Here is a 19,378-nt window from a genome sequence, read left to right as displayed (position 1 = left end):
GGGTACGCAGGATGCGTAGTTGGAAAATTTTCGTCAAAGCTTGAGTGGAAGAGATAAGAATGATGAAAATTGTCGAAAATCTGGTAACATGAGAATACCTTTCTTCTGAATTCGAATATTTTGCTGTATTGAACTAGTAACACTTCTGAAAGCATTCCACTGCCAAAGAAATGTCGTATGAAAGAAAGAGCATACGTTGATCGTGGATTTTCGAAGTTGAAAGACTCGGCTTGAATAAATGCTAGTTCTGTACAGAATTTCGGCGCAAACGAACATGACGTACCACGAGGATGGCTTGTGGTGATCATCCGAACTCTGAAAGAACAATCGGTTGACTTTTGTCGATCTGTTCTTGGGACTTTTGGCGGGCCTTGAGATTTCATCGGCTGGCTGCCGGCTCGAACCCATCGCTAGTCGTAGATCAGCCTCCCACACCAGCAAAGAGCGAGGGAGGTATCGAGGGCTAGCAAGCAAGCCAGCCAGAGGAAAGCAGCGAGAGCAGCAACAAGTTGCCCGGAGGCAACCTGTCCGTGTGTATCACGCAGAGCAGACCGTAGAGTCTGCCTTCGAGGCACACGCATAATGCATTCACGTATGCTTGTATGCCATACGTGCGGCAGCAGAGAAGAGAAGAGAAGAGGTGGAGGTGGAGGTGGAGGTGGAGGTGGAGGAGGAAAGAGAGCCGAGAATGGGCGTAGATTTACCTCGGGCAACCGAGTCTCGGCTCGTGCATACTTGAAAAGCACAATCAAAACCAGCGGAGGGCAAGAAAGGCTTCGGCGTTTATTTTCCAAAGGCTCGAACTCCTGCTCCACAGCTTCTTATACATATCCTCGATACCGGTAATTTACATTCCGATTTACCAACCCACGTCAAGCTCTCCGATCGCAGCAGCGGCAGCAGCAGCAGCAACAGCGAATGCAAGGCTGACTTTCATCCAGTTTATCGACGATTATCCGTGTCAAATTCTGGGCCAAAACTTAACGTGGTTTAAAAAAACCTCACCAATTATCTGAAACTACCTTGCGTCATACGGCGATCAGGGGCAGCGATATCCGCATCCAAGAAATGGGTCGCAATCTGGTACCGCGCATGGTTCACCTTGATCATTGGGTTTTAGGTTGAACCTTTCGCCGGATCGACGAACTTCCCTGGAACTTTTTATCCGCCGTACGAGAGCGGACAACCCGGTTCTTGTCATTGCGCGTAGATCGGTGTGTAACGTACGGAGGCTTACGGACATAAGTATTGGTTATCCACTCGTGTGTACCTGGGCTACTCCCACCCATTGTTGCGGGCGGTGCAGGGCACACTTTCAACTCTGCCTGGTTGGTCCAGCTGCGCTGCCACACAGCGGGACAACGCCGGCTCCTTCATGCGGTGTTAAAAATTACACACACGTAAATATATACCTACGTTGACTTGCAACGAAAGAGTCCGGGGCTAGAAAGTTGCAGTGCCGTAGTGCTCGACTGGACTGGACTTACTTCTTCTTCTCGTCGTGCGCATGGGTAGTAAGTGTATTAACGACGGGAATAAATATCCTTCCAGATAATGCTTGCAGGAAGTACGTTACACGGACAACCGAGTCACGTGTTGGTGGTGTTGGTGGTGTTGGTGGTGATATACCTACGTACTCTTCTATTATTATTCTGTTTTGTTTTTTTACCATGGTTACTTCAACGAATTTAGAAAGATACTCTTATACGCATAGGGTAATCAAATTTATTCACATGGTAATTTTTTTTTATCCGAAGGTAGATATGTATTGCATTTGGATACGAAACAACTTATATGATGATTGCTCCAAACTTCTTTGTACCAAGTGTTGTTCAGTCCCTTCTTCTACGACTTCTTGACTATCATTTCGGACAGCATACTCACCAGGCATTTTTTTCTGTGAAAATAAATTCTTGAGTAGATCGTGGCATTCGTTACTTCATTTTCTTACTCACGCTGTCCAGAGTGGGAATAACAGAAAATCGAGATATTCGAAAAGAGTGGGAAGACGTTCGAACGTTTTTTGTCACGCGTGTGTTATTTAGATCTTTGAAAATAATCAAGGAAACTTACAAGATTTGCTTTAATAATTCGTTGTATAGTCGGTTCAATTAAGCCACTTGACCCAAAGACGGGTGACGTCATCGGGCAAAGAAGAAAAAGAAGAAGACGAAGAAGAGTAGACGTATGTAATGTACGCAGTGACACATTAGCTGTCAGACGTAAACGCACAATTACGTATATTACAGGGTGTCCGAAAGTCTGATTGCACTCAACATGTGTCGAATGAAAGGATCGAAATATGATTATCGATAATGAAAAAAAAAAAAAAGAAGAATTATCGAGCAACCTTCTTATCTTCACCACAAAGCGGGAATATATATATATACGTGAATAATCCCGTAGTTCGAAATTGCGCTAAAATATAATACATCCGAAGTAAACTAATTGTAAGGCGAGCAAGCGAGCGACGAGCAAAAACTGCGATTTTACTACGGTGCTCCAAAGCCATAATTCAGTGTCTGCCTGCTCGTCGCAGTGATAATTTATTGTAAGAATGCCCCTCCTTGTACATGTATAAACCGACAAAAACTAACCTCTATACACTTTTTTTTCCACGAGACATTGTTTAACTCGATGAAATAACTTTTACACATGCGCCAAGTTTCCGGCCATCCTTAACTGTCCGTCAAACTTGATTTACGCGATTGAATATCGCTTGAAAATATCCGAATGTACAAAATTTGTCAAAATATAAAACATGTTAGTGATTTTGGAACAAGTTTCAAACGTTGATCATGAACCAGGTCATAATCTTTTCACGGTCAACTGCTGCTCAACTCGAAACTCGAGATAATAGTTCGATATTTCGATTGAAAATTGCTCATTGCTATGTAATTTGATACAATATTAATTATAGACAGTCCGATGTTCTATTTCTATGTACATACGCGTTGCACGTAAATACCTACGGTCATATATTGACCGAGAAGCGAGCGCTAGTTAATCGGAGCAAATTGAGTTCGTCCCGCACGCGCCTTGTACGTTTGTCTCTCTCGAAATCAGTCCAGCATCCATTCTCTGTCGCACTGTAGAACGGAGACGGACTCGTGTACATATACGTTATACGTACATTCGGACACTAATGCAAATTCAGGTCGGTTGTTTAATAATTTATGTATACTTTATAGCTACACGACTGTATAGGTACCCGAGCACAGGACAATGACAGAAATGATTCGCAAGAATGGTCCATTAACCTCTGACCGAGCCTCGAGTCCAGGGGTCATCTACGTTCTTTACTTATACGTATTGCGTGTTACATTTGAGGGACGAAATAATCTTTGCAGTTTTTTTTTTTTTTTTTTTCTCCACAGTAAATAAACTGTCTTGGTACATTCCCTCTCCCTCTCCCCACATTTTTTTTTACCCGTAAGAAGCGGGGCTTCAACACGGTACTCGCAAAAACTCGATCTATCGCGGTCTCGTTCCGTTAGAAGCAATCGAAATGTAATCAAGTGAAATAAAACGTGAGGAGAATGAGAGAACCAAAGAACGATGAATCGATGAATCCTGGATTTCGTGTATTCTGGACGACTGCGCGTCGATTGGTTTCGGTAGAAAGTGGATACGCAATACAGAATCGGAAAGACGCTGTCTACTCGAATTTCAATTGACCCATTTTGTTCGTTCTCGTGATTTTTTTCAGGATAGAATTACTCGCAGGCCTGTCCTTCGTCATCATCTTCCTCTTCTTCTTCGTCTCTTTGCCTCTTATTTTAGTCGTTAAAGATTCTTAACTCATGCTCAGTCTGCAGTGACTCGAAGTCTCTGAGTCACGAATTTTACAAACGCGACGTTATACGTTCTTGCAGGACTTGAACTATAATCAACCGATAATTAATCTGTTTTTCACTCTTTCATTTGCTTATCTGGAAAGTAAACAGACGATTCCATTCCTAGCCTCGTACCTTCAGGAATAACATATCCTCGGTATTATCCTTCCTCGCAGATTCCTTCGAGGAAAAAAGGGCGTCCGTAATTCGGTCTAGGGTATCCTTTTGGTCCTTAGGACCCGCGGGCTACGCGTGCCTCAATGTCTGAGGCCTCGACCCCTCGCTTATTAAAGTAATCCCTACGATTATTCAAAACTGCCGCGACGCAACGTATATAATGCCTGCACATCTTCTGAAGAAGAGCACGTATGATGGGACCTGATTTTGTCCGGGCCTTCAGAAGCCGGGATCCCCCGGTCCGCTGCAGGTATATCCTCAGGCATCGAGAAATTCCATGTTGCGTAAGGAATTCAGACTGTTGAATGGAGGATACCGCGTAGCTACCAGCTAATGCACGAGACTGAAGTTTAGCAGCTAGAATCAGCAGCCAAACGTTCTAACGTTCATTCGAGTAAGGTAGTGAAGTCCGAAAATCAAAATCTCGTTAAATACCTTGAACCCCCAATGCTATTACAGAATTACGAGGATGCACCTGAACTCCATTTTTCTATTTCCGAATAGTTAAACTCGTTAGCCTGCCAACTCTAACTGCTTGTTTCAGCTTCGTAGCCAATGCCAGGAGAAGGCAATGAAAAGTAGAGTGTCTACTTGACTCGAAGTTGGAGTAATTTTTTCGCAGACGTTATGCCAAAATATTGTTAGAAAGTAAATAGAATCGCCGAGAAGATTCATGGATAGATATGACCGTTGGCCATGATCTTAATCGATGTGGCGGTAATTCAATACACAAAGCGCTGTGTGTTTCCTCGCGTTCTCCGTTCAAATGAATTGTGCGTGAGAAACTTGATCGGTTAACGGAATTTTCGGATCGACAAAGTCCAGCATCGGCTTGATCGTCACGGAGACAGGCATAAACGGTACCTGCAGCTATCTCCTGTCCGTCAAGGAACGATTATACAGCTGAACGATCTGCTCGGCTATTATTACGTTGTGGTACCGTTTGAATTTTGTGTAAATCGCACAATCACAAGCTTGATCGACACTCGTCGAAACTATTTTTCAAACCCAGAAGTAAGGTACGAAAACATCCTTTCGACGCTTCAACCCGGTTATTTATTACTGGTAAATTGACCAGCCTCAACCTCGACTGCTGCCACGTAGTCAGATCAAAGATCCAATAATTGGACAACGTACCGTGCGGTATCAATCGACTCGAACGGTGCGATTTGGACGGTGGGAATCTTCGCCGCGTGTTCCAGTCCTGGATCCATTAGGCACTTGTACAGTTGTACTTTCATCTTTACAGTGCTACACCGCCATCGGATCGGACGCTTATTAGTTTACGTCAGAGCACCGAAAGATGCTTGTTGCGAAAAGTGATCGTCATTAGAGATCGCAGAATTGTTCCGAACGATGAGAGATTGAAATTACTGGGTGGTAAAATCTGGAAAGACATTTGCAACACGTGCGGTACCAGTCGTCGAACCTTTTTCTCTGACCTCGAACGAGCGGGATATATGAATGCTGAAAGTTTAGACCAGTTTAAGCCATTCTCCACGGCTCGATAGAGCGTTATAGACCAGGCTGTTGGCGTGTAGCAGCTTTGGAAAAGGCGCGGTATGACGCAATTCAGACTTTCGGATCATAGGTATATTGTTTGAAGCGGAATGTTTATGCGTTCGGCGGCGATACTGCAATTGTATTGTAAAATTGATGACCAATTTTCAATAAAAAGAATTGAAAAACGAGTAGGTACCTAAGATATCCAATTGTAACTGTCGTTAAACCTGTTCAGTTGTGTACAGAATCTCGAGTCTAGCTTCGCTGTAGGTAAAGGCAGCCCAGCTTTGTACAACGTTTCCGTGGGAACGAATTGTCGGCGCTAACAAACCGAACTGACCTAATAAATTAGCATTTTGCGGTGAAGTAAACATCGCCAGCCGCCATCGAACATCTGCGTCGCGTTATAACGTTTCAGGGAGAAGAATTTTCAACGATACTTATCCTCCGTACGTAACACGTTTGCATTTTACGCAAAGAGAAAAAAGAACTGAAACTTATGATCGCGGAAATTTTGTGGTATGTGCAAGAGGTAAACGCAAGACTGTCATCCGAAACTGCAGGGCCAAATATAAGATTAGAAAAAGATGTCTTTGGAGACCTGAAGTCATAGCCGAAAATCTTACAGAATGTGCAACTGGACTTACGCCTCATCTTCAAAAGTCTGTTTGTCAACCCGTCCGGCTGAGCAAGTCTTCGGGTTCATGTCGTAGCAGCCAATGCCAAGGGTGGTCATTCCGGCTTTGTACTGGTCTAGAGAGATGCTGCCCAAGCCTCCAGGATCCAGACTCTGGAACATGCTCTCGACGTGTCTACGGAAACAAGACTCGTCAAATTTTTCAACAAAGAATCTACAACGCAAACAATGTGGAAAACTCCTGGTCTCATTGTAACTACCCAAGGCAACTAGAGTGGAAGACAGAAGAGGAGCTCGACTATATGTGTAGTCACATGTGCTTCTGTTGGAGGATCAGTATTTGGATACCATCCCGAGTTCATTCATGGAAAAGTATCATACACAACTACGCTTTGCCTTCAGCTCCAGATATTCCACGAAAAGATGTTTCAACTTTGTCGCGTCTGTCTCCTTGACGTTGTGAATGTGTAAAAAGTACCTAATGCTCCACGGTCTTTCGAGCCGAGATTGTAAACTACGAACGATAGTCTTTGTTGACTTTAAAAGACTGAGAGAATACCGCCTAGCCTAGTTTGTTGGATTCAATGTTGCCCCACAGTTAGCTCGTGCTGATATTTTCATGGATTGTTTTTACTGCAGCTAGCATAATTCTGACCAGTGGAAGCGATCGGGTCTAACGATACACAGCAAGTCAGGGTGCGTTTAACGACGTATTTAATCCATTTCGATGCTGTCGTAGTCGTGGTGCCGTGCATATGCAGCTTCTCCTTGTTTCCGCCTTCCAAGTCACGGGAGTCTTGACGTACATTGGCGTGCATTAAGAATTAGGCTCCACAGGTTCCTGGTGAAGTACGGAATAAGTGCCTGCACTTCGGAGCAAGTTAATTACACTGTATGCCTGAGCAGTCGTCCTTCTCCTCTTTCTTCTCGGATGAGTCCAAGTTATACCCTGACAATTGGTTGGCGGTGAAAGAGTAAAGTATAGATATCTACTAGGCAGAGGATCTGTCTCTTAAACCCTCCCAGAATTCGTAGCTCCTTCAAGACGACGAATGATTACAGGCTGCCTCTTCTAGCGATGACTTTGAACGGATGAACAACCGTCCAAGCAATGGAAGCTAATAAAATAAAAATTCTTGCCTTGGCTCTGCGTCCTGTGTAGGAAAGTGTTCCTCACCAATGCAGGCGGCAGGAGGTTATTTCCTTCCAACGTACAGAGCTTCGCGTTTATTGGACAACGCTGATCCACCTATTTTTGTTCATAGCTTTCGCTGCGACGGGCGGTAAGAGACGGTACACGGTCTCCAAAGTCTATATCTTGGGATATTACGCTTTGGCACGTAATCAAGTTTTCTCCGTTAGCTGCAGGAGGGTGGAAGTAACAGTCGACGGATCTAAACTCTGCAGGCAGAGCGGCGACGGCGGCATTGCGGCGGTTAAATTATTGGGCAATTCTCTCCTCGAGGAGAGCCTCATCTTCTTATACCCGACTTTTCATGGAATATCATTTATCTTTCTTCATTTCGTTTGTCACGAGGAGCTTGAGGGGGGTGGCTTGCAGGACTGCATGGTACGTTGCCTGATCTTACCTACCCACGAAATCACTGTCTGGAGTCTAAACGCTGTCGGGATTTTGATTACGATTATAAAAGCGCGGTGCCGCTGAGTTCGTTGAAAATTTTCTTTCCAACGTCGATTTCTAGAAACATTAAATGAAGTTGCCAAATTGCTGCCGCTGAACGTTTGGCGTGAGTATTTTTTCACTCGCGATTCTCGTTTCCACTTCTTTGCTCGTGTTTCTAGGTATAATATAATAGTACAACCAATTCGCGTGCTGATTTCTTGAGAAATTTTTCCATGAACCGACCAGTAATTGAAAAATATACTATGGTCATTGTCGAACCTTTTTTAGACCAAGGTAGTTAGTGTTATTTTCTGATTGTTAATTTACAACCGCTCCAAATGGTCTCGGTAATGCTTTGTCGCTTTATAGAGAACCGATAAATATGAATTCAGAAAGGCTAACGACTATTGCCTCTTACCTCTCCTATCTCTGTATCCGCGATTTCATTTACGTGCGATTAAATAACCCGAAGTGACCCCGTATCATATAACGGCATATAAAATAAATGAGTTTATTATTTACCGGGCGGTGAAGAGAAGCGGCGGCTCGCCAAGTCCGGCTCTGAATAGCATGCATTTATCCAGCAATTCGTAAAGGTACTCGATCGGGTCAGTCGGTTCATCCACGAGGAGGTGACCGATCAGGAAGTTGAATAGTTCAAATATCTTTTTCTCGTTCAAGTAAAATTGCGCCTGCATCTGGGCGTTGGTCATACGCTGAAACGGATGTTGAATACAAAAAATTATAGGATCTTAAAAATCGGAATAAAAATGTTGTAAATTAAAAATTCAATTTCAAGGATTCGCTATCAGGTTTTTTAAATTAAAAATCACTTGTACAATATGGCGGCCTAAAATTCTAACGGAATTTTGTAGTTTAGTTAATTTCACAGACTCGACAACGCGAACTTTGGGGAGAAATTTGTCTCAAGCTTTAGGTGAACACACAATTTATTCCTGTGAAAAAATAATTACGCCATAGAACTTCCCACCTAATTATTTGCTCGAGAATAAAAATTTCACAAGGTAAAATTAGCAGGGTCTTGTCTAAGCGTCGAGGAAACGAGTACGTTTTATCATAATCGAGTTCTAGGAGCCAAAATCCTCCGTACGTACCTGATTATAGACCTCGTTGAGCATTACGGTAAAGTAAGCCTAGGGTAGAGATCGAGTCGCGTTAGTGCCGAAGTCGCTTTTTTTTTTTTACTTTTTCGTTCGTGAGTTGGTTGGTTTTTTTAATTCTTACTTTTTAAAGTTTCTTTTTTCCCATGGCACAGTTGGCGACCCCGGGGTCGCCTTGTTTCGTAAATGTCATAAGTTACGGGCCATCGGTGATTGATTGCAAACGGCTAATGGTTTCTTATAAACACAAGCCGTGAGTAGGTATACATAAGAAGAGGGGTCTACAGAGCTAGATTAACGTTTCAGGCTTATATGTACTCTGAGATACCCTATCGCGTGCATATATACGGGATTTCTACACCAGTTTAGAATTATTCTGGCGACATTATAAGCTTAGGTTTTAATCGGGGAATTAACCCTACAGACACGAAGCTGCGCCCACCGGGCAAAAAAGAACCTTAGGATTTCAAGAATTTATTACATCCAGGTGGTATTTTTATTTTCTCGTTTCGTTTGTTACTCCTTCTTTTTAAAATGTTTTTTTTTTTATATCTTTCTTTTATTCATTATTATTTATTTATTTATTTTTTCTAACCGCAAAAACAATTTACAAACAATTATTACCTCGCGACCAATTGCTGGTCTGCGGTTGGTGCGAGTTTACGGAACGAGATGTAGAGGAAAAAAAAGGTCAAGAGAGAGAGAAAGAGAGAGTAGGTAAGAAATACACGAAATAATACAAATGTTACAGGAGTTTGAAAAGGTGAGAGTCAGATTAATTTCAACATCATATTTTATTTGTGTTTATTAGATCCTCTTCAGTCTTTATTCGTACTTTTCTGTTTGGTGTTTAATTTTTACTTTATTTTTCTCACAGTTAATCAATAATTTTGATTCAACGAGATTTGTACGTTGATGATGATTCACGTTTGTATGTATATAATGTAGGAGATTCGAAGGTACAGGTGTAATTGGGTAATCACGTCGCATACCACATACAATATAAATACATGCTTGTATCGATTTCACCATGATTATTTAATCGCCCGCCAATCCAATCTTCACTCTCAATATATATAGAAGATAGTTTTAGCAAACAGATTCGTGCACGTACGTATATTGTAATCGTGTATACGTAACCTGTAATATTCTCAATTGGGTAGATTGGATATTTGTGGCCGCAAAATTTATAGTCCCAGATGTGTAAAAAATCATTTCGCTAACCGGTAAGCTTCGTGCAATACGCATCATTTATCATGATCATTAACTGTTACGAACTTCGCTTGCGAAATGACTGGTTTCTTATTGTCATTACAAGCATGCAAGTCGTAATTCCATAAGTGGTCGTCGTTGTTCAGTAGATTTACTGGTTTTGCTTCGTGCTGACGCGCTTTAGAAAAATGCCGCAAGTAACGTAAAAGAATTAACAATTAAATGAACCGATCGACTGGAACTGGAAATAAAAGGAATAAATTGAAAAAGACTTATAAAAATTACAGTGAAGATGATTTTCGGGATGAATTCGACTTTCGACGGCGGGTTCTTCGAGGAAGAAAGAAACAGAGGAATTTGACCTTTCAAAGAATCGTGTGTATCTGCCCTGTAAAATTAAAAAAGCGAGAAACGAGGTTTCCGTTTTGTAAAAGAGAAGTTGGGTGAAAAAAACATCGAGGTTCTTATTACAGGGTTTTCGATGAATTCGAGCAATTTTTGAAACATTCCAAAACGGTTAGGAGCAATTTGAACCTGAAAGATTTAGACGCGAGGGTGGTGATAGCCTGAGGCCAAACGAAATGACGAGGGGCACTGATCTCTCGCAGGCAGCAACGCAGAGTTTCGAATTTCCTGCCTTTTACGATCTTCCGATGCGTATAATAATGTTGCACAACAAAGCGTGGCCGGTTTGACGGGGAAAAGTTACGAGGTACACCTCGTTGCTAAAATAATAATATCATTTTTTTAAACATGGCGAGTAGAATTGTTTTAATCACGTGGTTATTTCGGTGCAGCATTTTCGAGGAATGATCACTGATTTTTCGAAAAGTTGGTCAATCGTTACGCATATACAAAAAAAGGGAACAATTTTATGGAAATATTTTAAGAAATATAAGGATTTTATGAACATAAAAATCTTATACCGGTTTGATAATTTTTTTTTTTTCTTCTATTTTCAACAACTGTAACCGTGTTACAATTAGATCGTTTGTATGTCACGGACGTATCTACTTGTTCCAGATTTTTTGCAAGTATCGTGCGCTGCGTGCACAACTGTATAATATGTAGTTTACCTTCACCGGTATTACATGAAAAATACAAGAGAAGACATGCTAAGAAAATTTCAATATTATTCAAACAAATTTAATCCTGGATCATCAACCCCTTCAGTCACAGTGGGATGCTTAGTGTCCCAGCTCAAAAATTTACCATGTCCTAGCCTTATCACAGTTTAAATACAACTTCAAATGATCTTTGTTGCTTCGTATAATCCCAAAAACCCCCGAGATACAAGTTTTATTTCCTCTCCCTTTGGCAGTTGATGATCTCCGGTCGTGGGTAGCAAATCGTAACTTTGATAGAGTAAAACTGTTGATAATGCTCGAGGTGTATTCTTGCATGTTGTCATAGGATGGATCGGTGGCCGATCTGCAGGCGGCATTTAATGCACCAGCTATAATACAACAAGATAACGAAATAGAGGGGGTCCCGGTTGATGATATAATCACGCAACGCGTTAATGCCGAACGCAAGCGTCCCCTAGACCGATATAATAGAGTGGGAACGAAACAAGTTACACAAGTTTCATTCGTCGAGCCGACCGCCACGCTCCGTTAACTAACGAATGTTCATAAGTTAATTCGATTCCCATACACAACGGGGCCGCGGACAACCCATAAAGGCACGCAACCTCCTCGTTTCTCTCCTCGCTTTTCGAAGCCCGTACACACTTTGGTAGTTACTGCTAGCCGCGTGGCGGCACAGCCGAAGGTTTTGTTGGTACAGATGGGCGACCGATTAGCCAAAGTCAACCGGCTCTGAGTCAGCCAAAAATAATACTTACATAGTATAATAAAAGCTCGATGAATGAAAGAATAAAGGAGGCAATGGAGTTATGAATCCTTCAAGCCATGTCAAAGTTTGAAAGTTGGTACCGTGTAAAGTCGGTTCCTCTTCCGAACCGAATATTATAATGTCCCTGGAAAAATGAAGCTAGTTATCAACTACTAAACTCGAAATTCTCTCTCTATCTCCGTTTTTGAGTTCACGTTCTTTTGTGTTTGCAAAATTTGAAAGTTGGTACCATGTAAAGTCGGTTTCTCATTAGAACCGAGTTACGATGTCCCTGGGTAAATGAAGCTAGTTATCAGCTACTACACTCAAAATCTCGATCATCTCTCTACCTCCGTTTTTGAGTTCATTCGTATATCAACTTCGCCGTTGCGCAAAGTCCTCGTAATTCGATATCGTCCCGTACCGCTTGCATCCCGCGGTCAGGGGTTAAAGTTGAGCGACGTGCAGATGGATTTCCATCATTAACGGTTGTCCGTCCAAGAGCCAGGCGAAGCATCCGTCACAAGAGCGTATTGAGTTTCAGGCATGGATGCGGTAGCGGCGTTTCACCTTCATGCGGCGTAGCGGTTATACGGCTATGAGCTACCGGACGTTGGGCCTGCATCATTCGGACGAAGACCGCGTCGGGAGATAAGGCAGGATTAGCGTGGCCGTGTCAAGGGCTACCTGTGTCCGTTCGGCAGCTGCCCTCACCTTCAGGGACCTTTATTAGTTTTACCAAAAAGCTACCGTCGCCTATTTTTCCGGACGAATAACTTAGCTCCTTGGCATTTCGGTGGGACGGGAGGAAGGGGGGCTCAAGTTAGTTAGCCAGGAAGTGGTAGTGATCATAATCGTGACCATCACGGAGGTCTGTCGTACCATCTACATGAATGTATCGGAATTTGAGGGATAAAAATCCTCCGGCATGTATAATTCATTCGAAAATGTATACAGGTACAGGCACTTTCACTTCGGGGCCGAGGCAAACGGGGTGATAAAATAATATTGAAAAGTTAATTTCCGGACCCCTTAGGCCCCGTGGGCATCATCTTCCAACCGTGACATGGACTGTATTATGGGTGCAGGGAGTGGACTGTCCGCTGTGGGAACCGTGAAATTGATCGGCATGGTAACTCGGTTGATGGGTAACTACTCGAGTTGACTTCGTTATTGAGTTGCACCGCTTCTACTCGCTTATCGGGAGATAGCGTTGAAGAAAACTGTATTAAGGTAAGCGTACCGGTTATTGACTCTGTCCTAATTACTGACCTTCTTTGGTTGTATCTGTTTGACCCTTAGTTCTAAAATTAGCCAAATATAAGAAGCAATTGGTTTTAGTCATGGAGAAATTCACAATTCTGTCCCTTAATTTATAATTTTTAGTAATAAGAGGGTCAAAACGTGTCAATAACCGGTACACTTACCTTACCGAGCGTTATTCGGATAGTCAGGTCAGGGGAATCACCGGATTGCGTGTCGGAGTCATCGATCTTCAGGTTATCGTCCGTTTCTTTGGAGGATGATCAACGCGAAAGGTTTTCAGGTCGAAATATAGTCGCGTTACCGATTTTAACAACCCTTTGCGTTCAGGAGTAGATAAAACCGAAGATAACCGTCACGTGCACTTGAGCCGCAACGAAGCGAAGCGACAATTATATTGGCGGGAGAGGAGTCGGACTTATAGGGGGGAATTGGGATGACGAACGAACGGGGCCGCGTCTCTTCACTGTGGGAAAATGGGGAAAAGTGAGAAAGTACATAAAGCCCGGAGGGAAATTGCGGTCGAACCCGGAAACTTTATACACTCACACACACATGCACACAAATGCACCGATACCTAAACCTCCCGTTGTCTTCTTCTCCCCCTACATCGTCGACGACTATGTTCGCCACGCGGCGAAGTTAATGCGTGATGTAAACGCTCCTCAAACAACTTGCCCCACCTTCCGTCTCTCTCTCTCTCTCTCTTTGAACCTCTCGGTGGTAAATAATTTAACCAAATTCTCACGGCTCTCTCTTTCCTGCTTTACTTCTTTCTTTCTTTCATTCCATCGCCACTTTTAAGCTGGCGCAAAATTGTCAATATCAGATCCTAGAAGCGTTTCGTAATTGTTACGAGATATAATTATGGATCGATAGCTTTGACTGGTGAAAATTACTGTGGGAAAAAAATTTATCGAATGTACAATGCAGTGGACAATATACCGGGACAATCTCTTGAAACTTGAAAATCAACCGCGCATGCGCGAGTCTTATCGGCTGTTCGTGCAGGCTGGCCAACTCGAGTTTCAGCTGTCAAACTGTTTCTACCGACGATGCAGTTGATACGAATTTTCGAGGTTAGAATCTCAAATAATTGAGGTAGCGACTCGGAAAGGTTTGGGAAGCATTTGTTATTGGGTCGGAAAGTTGATTCTTCAAAGAACGTTTGGAATTTAATGTTTATCCTCTTTGAAAATTCAAACGTACAGATTTTGCGTAAGTTGGCCCGCCTGCATCGGAGACAAAAATATCGTTGCGGGAAGATTTCGCCGACCAATGAGATTGAATTATTTGGCCCATGCGCGGTTGATTTTCAAGTTTCAAGAGAATAAATTATTCCACCTAGCTAGACTATCGATTTATCATAATTATCATATATACCGTCCCGCTGAACGAGTATTCTAACCAAAGTATCCGATATAGGTCATTTCATGGGAAGATAGTTCAAAGCGGAAAACACACGTACACGCACTCATGGATATAAAAAAAATCGTAAACAAAATCGGAGGGTTGGAGAATTGCCTCGGCTTGCACGAAGGCCCAAAAAGAATTGGGTATCGCCGGTCACGTGCATGCATGGGGGTGCAGGGGGGGTCGGGGTGGTCCCACGCGCAGTGCACACGCTGCACTGGAAGGCATGATGCAGGGGTTGGGGTGAATATATGGGGCCAGTGTACGCGAGGCGTACGTCGTACGTATGCCGGGTGGCATCGTCAGAAGTAGGGCGAGTCTGTGGGAAACTCAAAGTTTCACACACGCCAGTAATAATAAACATAGAGGGGAACCTCTCGTCTCTCCCTCCTTCCCTCCCCCTTTGGCGACGCTTGGCCACGTGACGAACTCGACTATGTATACATATATCCGATGTAAAATTTTTTTGACTTTTTTCCAGTTACTACTCTTTTTTTTTTCTCATCATTTATTTTTACTTCTCTGTTTTTATGCACAGCTATTCGCTACGCCCGTCATACGACCTAACCTAACACAATCTAACCCATAACATGGTCTTCTTGTATATTAGGAGAGATCTATCGCGCGTATATATGATATGCGTGATTCTTCTTATATGTATGTACGTTATGCACTCTTTATTGCTATCTCGTAAGGCGCAGGGCGCCAAACACCGTTATATGTGCGGTATATGTGTTGAAGCATTGTACTAGTTCATACGTTAGAGGTATTCATGTATGTCGTCTATGTAAGACTAAGAAATTAACTATCTGTGTCCGAGATCTACGGGTCTAACATCTTGTCGGTGATTTTAGTACGTGTCAAATTAATTCAGAGTTGAAAAGCATGAGGTTTTTAATTAGACGTAATGTCTACCTTGTAACATCTGAGGCCCCGGCATATAGTATACATCTTTATATATGTATAATATATACATATCTCGACACGGAATATAATTTCCTCTATATTATGCGTTTGCCCGAGATTAGATCCTTTTAGTCATGAAATCGATTTCAGAGTAGTCAAATAGTTAAATCTTATCCGAATTTGAAGAATAAAAGATGAAAATGTGCGCGTGAGAGGCAGATTGTGGGTAATTTAAGATTGAGGTAAAACAATTTTTCACCAATCCATAGGCAGTTTTCTCTTTTTCATGTACTTGTACAAAGGTCAATTTCACTTGTCGAATCCCATGGATATGAAGTAAATTGTGATAATATCATTTTCTCTCAAGGTCTGTAATTCATCAATGAAATTATAATATTCATGTCGAGTGGAGTAGAAAAATATGAGTGACGTGATCTCGGTTAGATGATCAGATCATCATCATGGTAAGGCATAAATAACTCAGTAGTCATCTCGGAGTTTAAAGATCGTTGAGCGAATGAAGTACCTATCATTGATCCCCGATTTATATGCACTATAATTAATAAAAAATTGATTAAATCAGAGGATCAATTAGGGTCGCATAAACGGTGATTGATCAGCTGGTTCAACGATAACGTTTCGTCGGTTAACAGATTTGAGAACCTATACAATAATACCACTAATAAAATGAAGACAAGTGATGCGTCAGATGTCAAACGTTTCTTAGACGCCATGCAGTCTGTGCGTTATGGTTTCGCAATGATTCGGAAGCTGGACGATCATAGGAGGTGATACCTGACAGAACCCCAAAAGTCCAAACAGCGAGGTGTAAAGTACACGGTCAAAATGCAAGGAGATCGATGACAGGAAACGCTGCTGTACTTTTGGAAAATCTGAGTAAATCGTCAATCTTACCCCTCGGGAATCGCCGCCGACGACACCAGCGTTTGGAGGTTCGACCACCTTGCCACCCTCGTAGGCGACACCTTGGGACAGTTGGGATCGGCCTGCCGGACAATTTACGGTCGACGATCCGGGGCTCGGAGGCAACAGTGATGAAGCCTTCGGTTTTCCGTCTTCCACACGTTTCGATACTCCCGGACTCGCGGAACTCTTACGATTTCCGGCTCCGGCCTCCATCGCCGGTGGAAAGACCCTTCACAATTCCAAAATCTTGACCAATCTGATGCACAAATTCTACCCTCAACCCTAACGCCCTGTCAGGCGAAATAGCGGAATACATTGAACATTTGTTTTCAGCAATTGAAGTTCGTTTCGTTCATTATTCTCTTTTTTCTTCCACTATACCATCCTGCATTGATGTCCGATCAATTGTATTCTGCACTCTCAGCAGTGCTTTGATCTTCGGTACTTCTTACCCATAGCTTGATCAATAGTTGGAATATACGTTGCTGGCTCTTCTTGGATCTCATTGCAATCTGAACTTCGGAGGATGCATTCCCCCTGTTCCTTATATAAGAAGGCACTTTGGCCTTACAAGGTATTTATTGGAAAGAGTGATCCACTGCAGCTGGAGTTTGCAGTAGGGTTGTTCGACCGGTTGACCAGATGCGGAAATCTTTCTGCCCGGAAGTTTGCCTCTCCGACGTTTTATATCCAGGAATTGAACTCGTCTTTCTGCAGACTGGAGGATTGATGCGGTATTGAAACGCAGTCTTGTTCATGTTAATTCCGAGTGACGTTTGTCCGTTTGAATCACGCACAAAAAAACTCTGGAACATTACAGTCACCTTATCTCTAACGCTTATCTGTATAGTGCAAGAAGAAACTCGACGTTTCTTCCGATCGCGGAATACCTGCAGGGTGAGTATCTGGCCAGGTGTTTACCCGCATCTGATCGCTTTAAGCCATCCTTCACCTCCACAGTCTAAAAAACCGCTAGGCGAACCCGATACACCATGTGGTGTACCTTGTACCCCATAATACGACTCTAAAGAAACGAGGACATTCACACTGCGCGCGTTCCTTTATCCACGGGGGAAACACGCGGGTGATAGAAAGAGGGTTGATTTTATATTACGGGCTCGTTGGGGATGCGTGTAGAAAATCAATTCACGCTCACCATCTACTTGGTACATGCAATTGCTCGTATTTGAAGAAGAGAAATTAGTTGGGACATATTCGTCATTAATTTTGGACTGTCTGTAGTTGGGTTTATGATTTGTTGAAAATCATTTGATTGAAACGAACAAAGATGCCGGTTTTTGGAAACGGCTTTATAGAGTGCGTTTTACACAGTTTACAAGCTGCAGGATTCTCTTCGCCTATAGTGAGATACGTGGATAGATGCATATAATAATAATAATAATGTTAATTGGACCGAGGATAATTATGGAAGTACGTGGGAGAGGTGAGGATTAATAAGCTCGCTTCTTTAAATATGACGACTTACGGGCACAGCTGCATCATTGTAGAACTGTAGAACTCTTCAGGGAGATCCATTCATCCAAGAATTTTAAACTAGTTTTATTGACATTTAAGTGCGGTTCGTGCATTTGTTTATTATAGACCCTCCTCTCACGTTTTAATATGCATCACGTGCTGCTTTACGTCTCATTATAAAACTCTCTTATTATTCCAAATCCGCGTTTCTTTTTCACACGACGCTAGTATATACGTGGACTCTTCGCTATTTTCTTCTGTCAATAATAACTGCGCGAGGCGCAGACTTTCCATCCACTCCCTTGACGTTAGTCAGATCACTCAATGTGGAAGGTTACGGACCCTATGACTGCAGAAAAGGCAAATGGTCGTTCGCTTCGTCCGTTTATACACGGTTCTTTCCACATTTTAATTTTTTTATTGTTCTTCCTCTTAGTTGTAATTTTGTTCGTTCTTATCTTTGATCTTCTGCCGGAATTTCTTTCCTCCCCCGCAGGTTTAGGGACGAATTGCACGATTCAACAACTAAAAACGAAGTGTTAAAACTCTTAAGAGGTCATCCATAAAGTATAACGTAACCAGTTGGAAGAGTGGGTCAAGCAAAATCCGACGACAGGTAACGGCGAGGGGTTAAAAAAAAGTTCAAAACTGGTAACATGGTTTATGGACGGTTAAGGTGTTCTCCCCATTGTAATCTACGGGTAATCTTTCTCGCTCCGGAGTTACATCTCGGTTTTCGTTTTTCCCAATCGCTGCACTATGCGATATTCACTAAAAGCCAGCCTTTCAGGAAGGGGGATGTAACTTCTTGGTCCCCATTTTACTGCTGACCATTAGCACGGTTTTGTTGCAAAAATGAAGGAAGGAAGGAAACGGAAAAATTGGGGTAGAACAGAGAAAAAGGAATGTACGAATTTTATACGGCTAATTCCACATTACAGAGGAGTAAACATATCAACGGTGCTCCAATTACCGTTTATTCTCACCACAAATTTTAAAGACAAGATGTAATCATGCCCCCCCCCCCCATCGTTCCTCGTTTCTGTTAAGACGCGCGTTTGTATGCATAGTTGTTGAACAGTTTCCTGGAATATTTCGTAACACATGACTCTTTTCGGTCAACTAACCAGCTAGTTCGACGTGAGAAACTGCATCATGAGGCATATATATAAGCCATTGCATCATTTAAATTGTCCAAGGCATTAGACGTATATAAAAAAAATTGTAAAAGCTATATGCATGTACGGAAACAAAGTTGCATATAAGTTTCACCTAAGGCTTTTTATTACAGTGTGCTATTTCTCACGTCTGGTGAAAATAGTCGGTAACTGTGATACTTTTTCATTTACATAGATCTTCGTCGAATTTGTTCATTGTTTATTCGAGCAAATGTATCTTGAACAGTTCTTGTTATCGGCCTGAAGTGCGCATATATGCGTTAGAGAGT

At 42.5% G+C, this 19,378-nt stretch overlaps 2 protein-coding genes across 2 annotated transcripts in view; one reads left to right on the top strand and one right to left on the bottom strand.

The window, feature by feature from the left end:
- LOC124212331 (rho GTPase-activating protein 44) overlaps positions 1–19,378 on the top strand; it is a 79,912-nt gene that overhangs the window by 5,949 nt on the left and 54,585 nt on the right. The window lies entirely within an intron of this gene.
- LOC124211236 (EF-hand calcium-binding domain-containing protein 10) lies at positions 6,160–13,440 on the bottom strand. The gene is made up of 3 exons (XM_046610084.2): positions 13,374–13,440; positions 8,300–8,493; positions 6,160–6,328 (listed from the first exon to the last, which is right to left on the bottom strand). Exons 2-3 carry the CDS (start codon positions 8,488–8,490, stop codon positions 6,160–6,162), a joined length of 360 nt encoding a protein of 119 aa, XP_046466040.2. The 5' UTR covers positions 8,491–8,493; positions 13,374–13,440.

The sequence above is a fragment of the Neodiprion pinetum genome, chromosome 2 (genome assembly GCF_021155775.2).
Source record: "Neodiprion pinetum isolate iyNeoPine1 chromosome 2, iyNeoPine1.2, whole genome shotgun sequence".
NCBI lineage: Eukaryota > Metazoa > Arthropoda > Insecta > Hymenoptera > Diprionidae > Neodiprion > Neodiprion pinetum.
Note: the sequence above shows the minus strand (reverse complement) of the source record. Positions and strands in the feature narration are given on the sequence as shown.

Coding starts and splice junctions, on each gene's coding strand:
- LOC124211236 (XM_046610084.2), bottom strand. CDS start 8,490: ATGACCAACGCCCAGATGCAGGCGCAATTTTACTTGAACGAGAAAAAG. Junction 6,329..8,299: donor CCGCTTCTCTTCACCGCCCG/GTAAATAATAAA, acceptor TTGTTTCCGTAG/ACACGTCGAGAGCATGTTCC.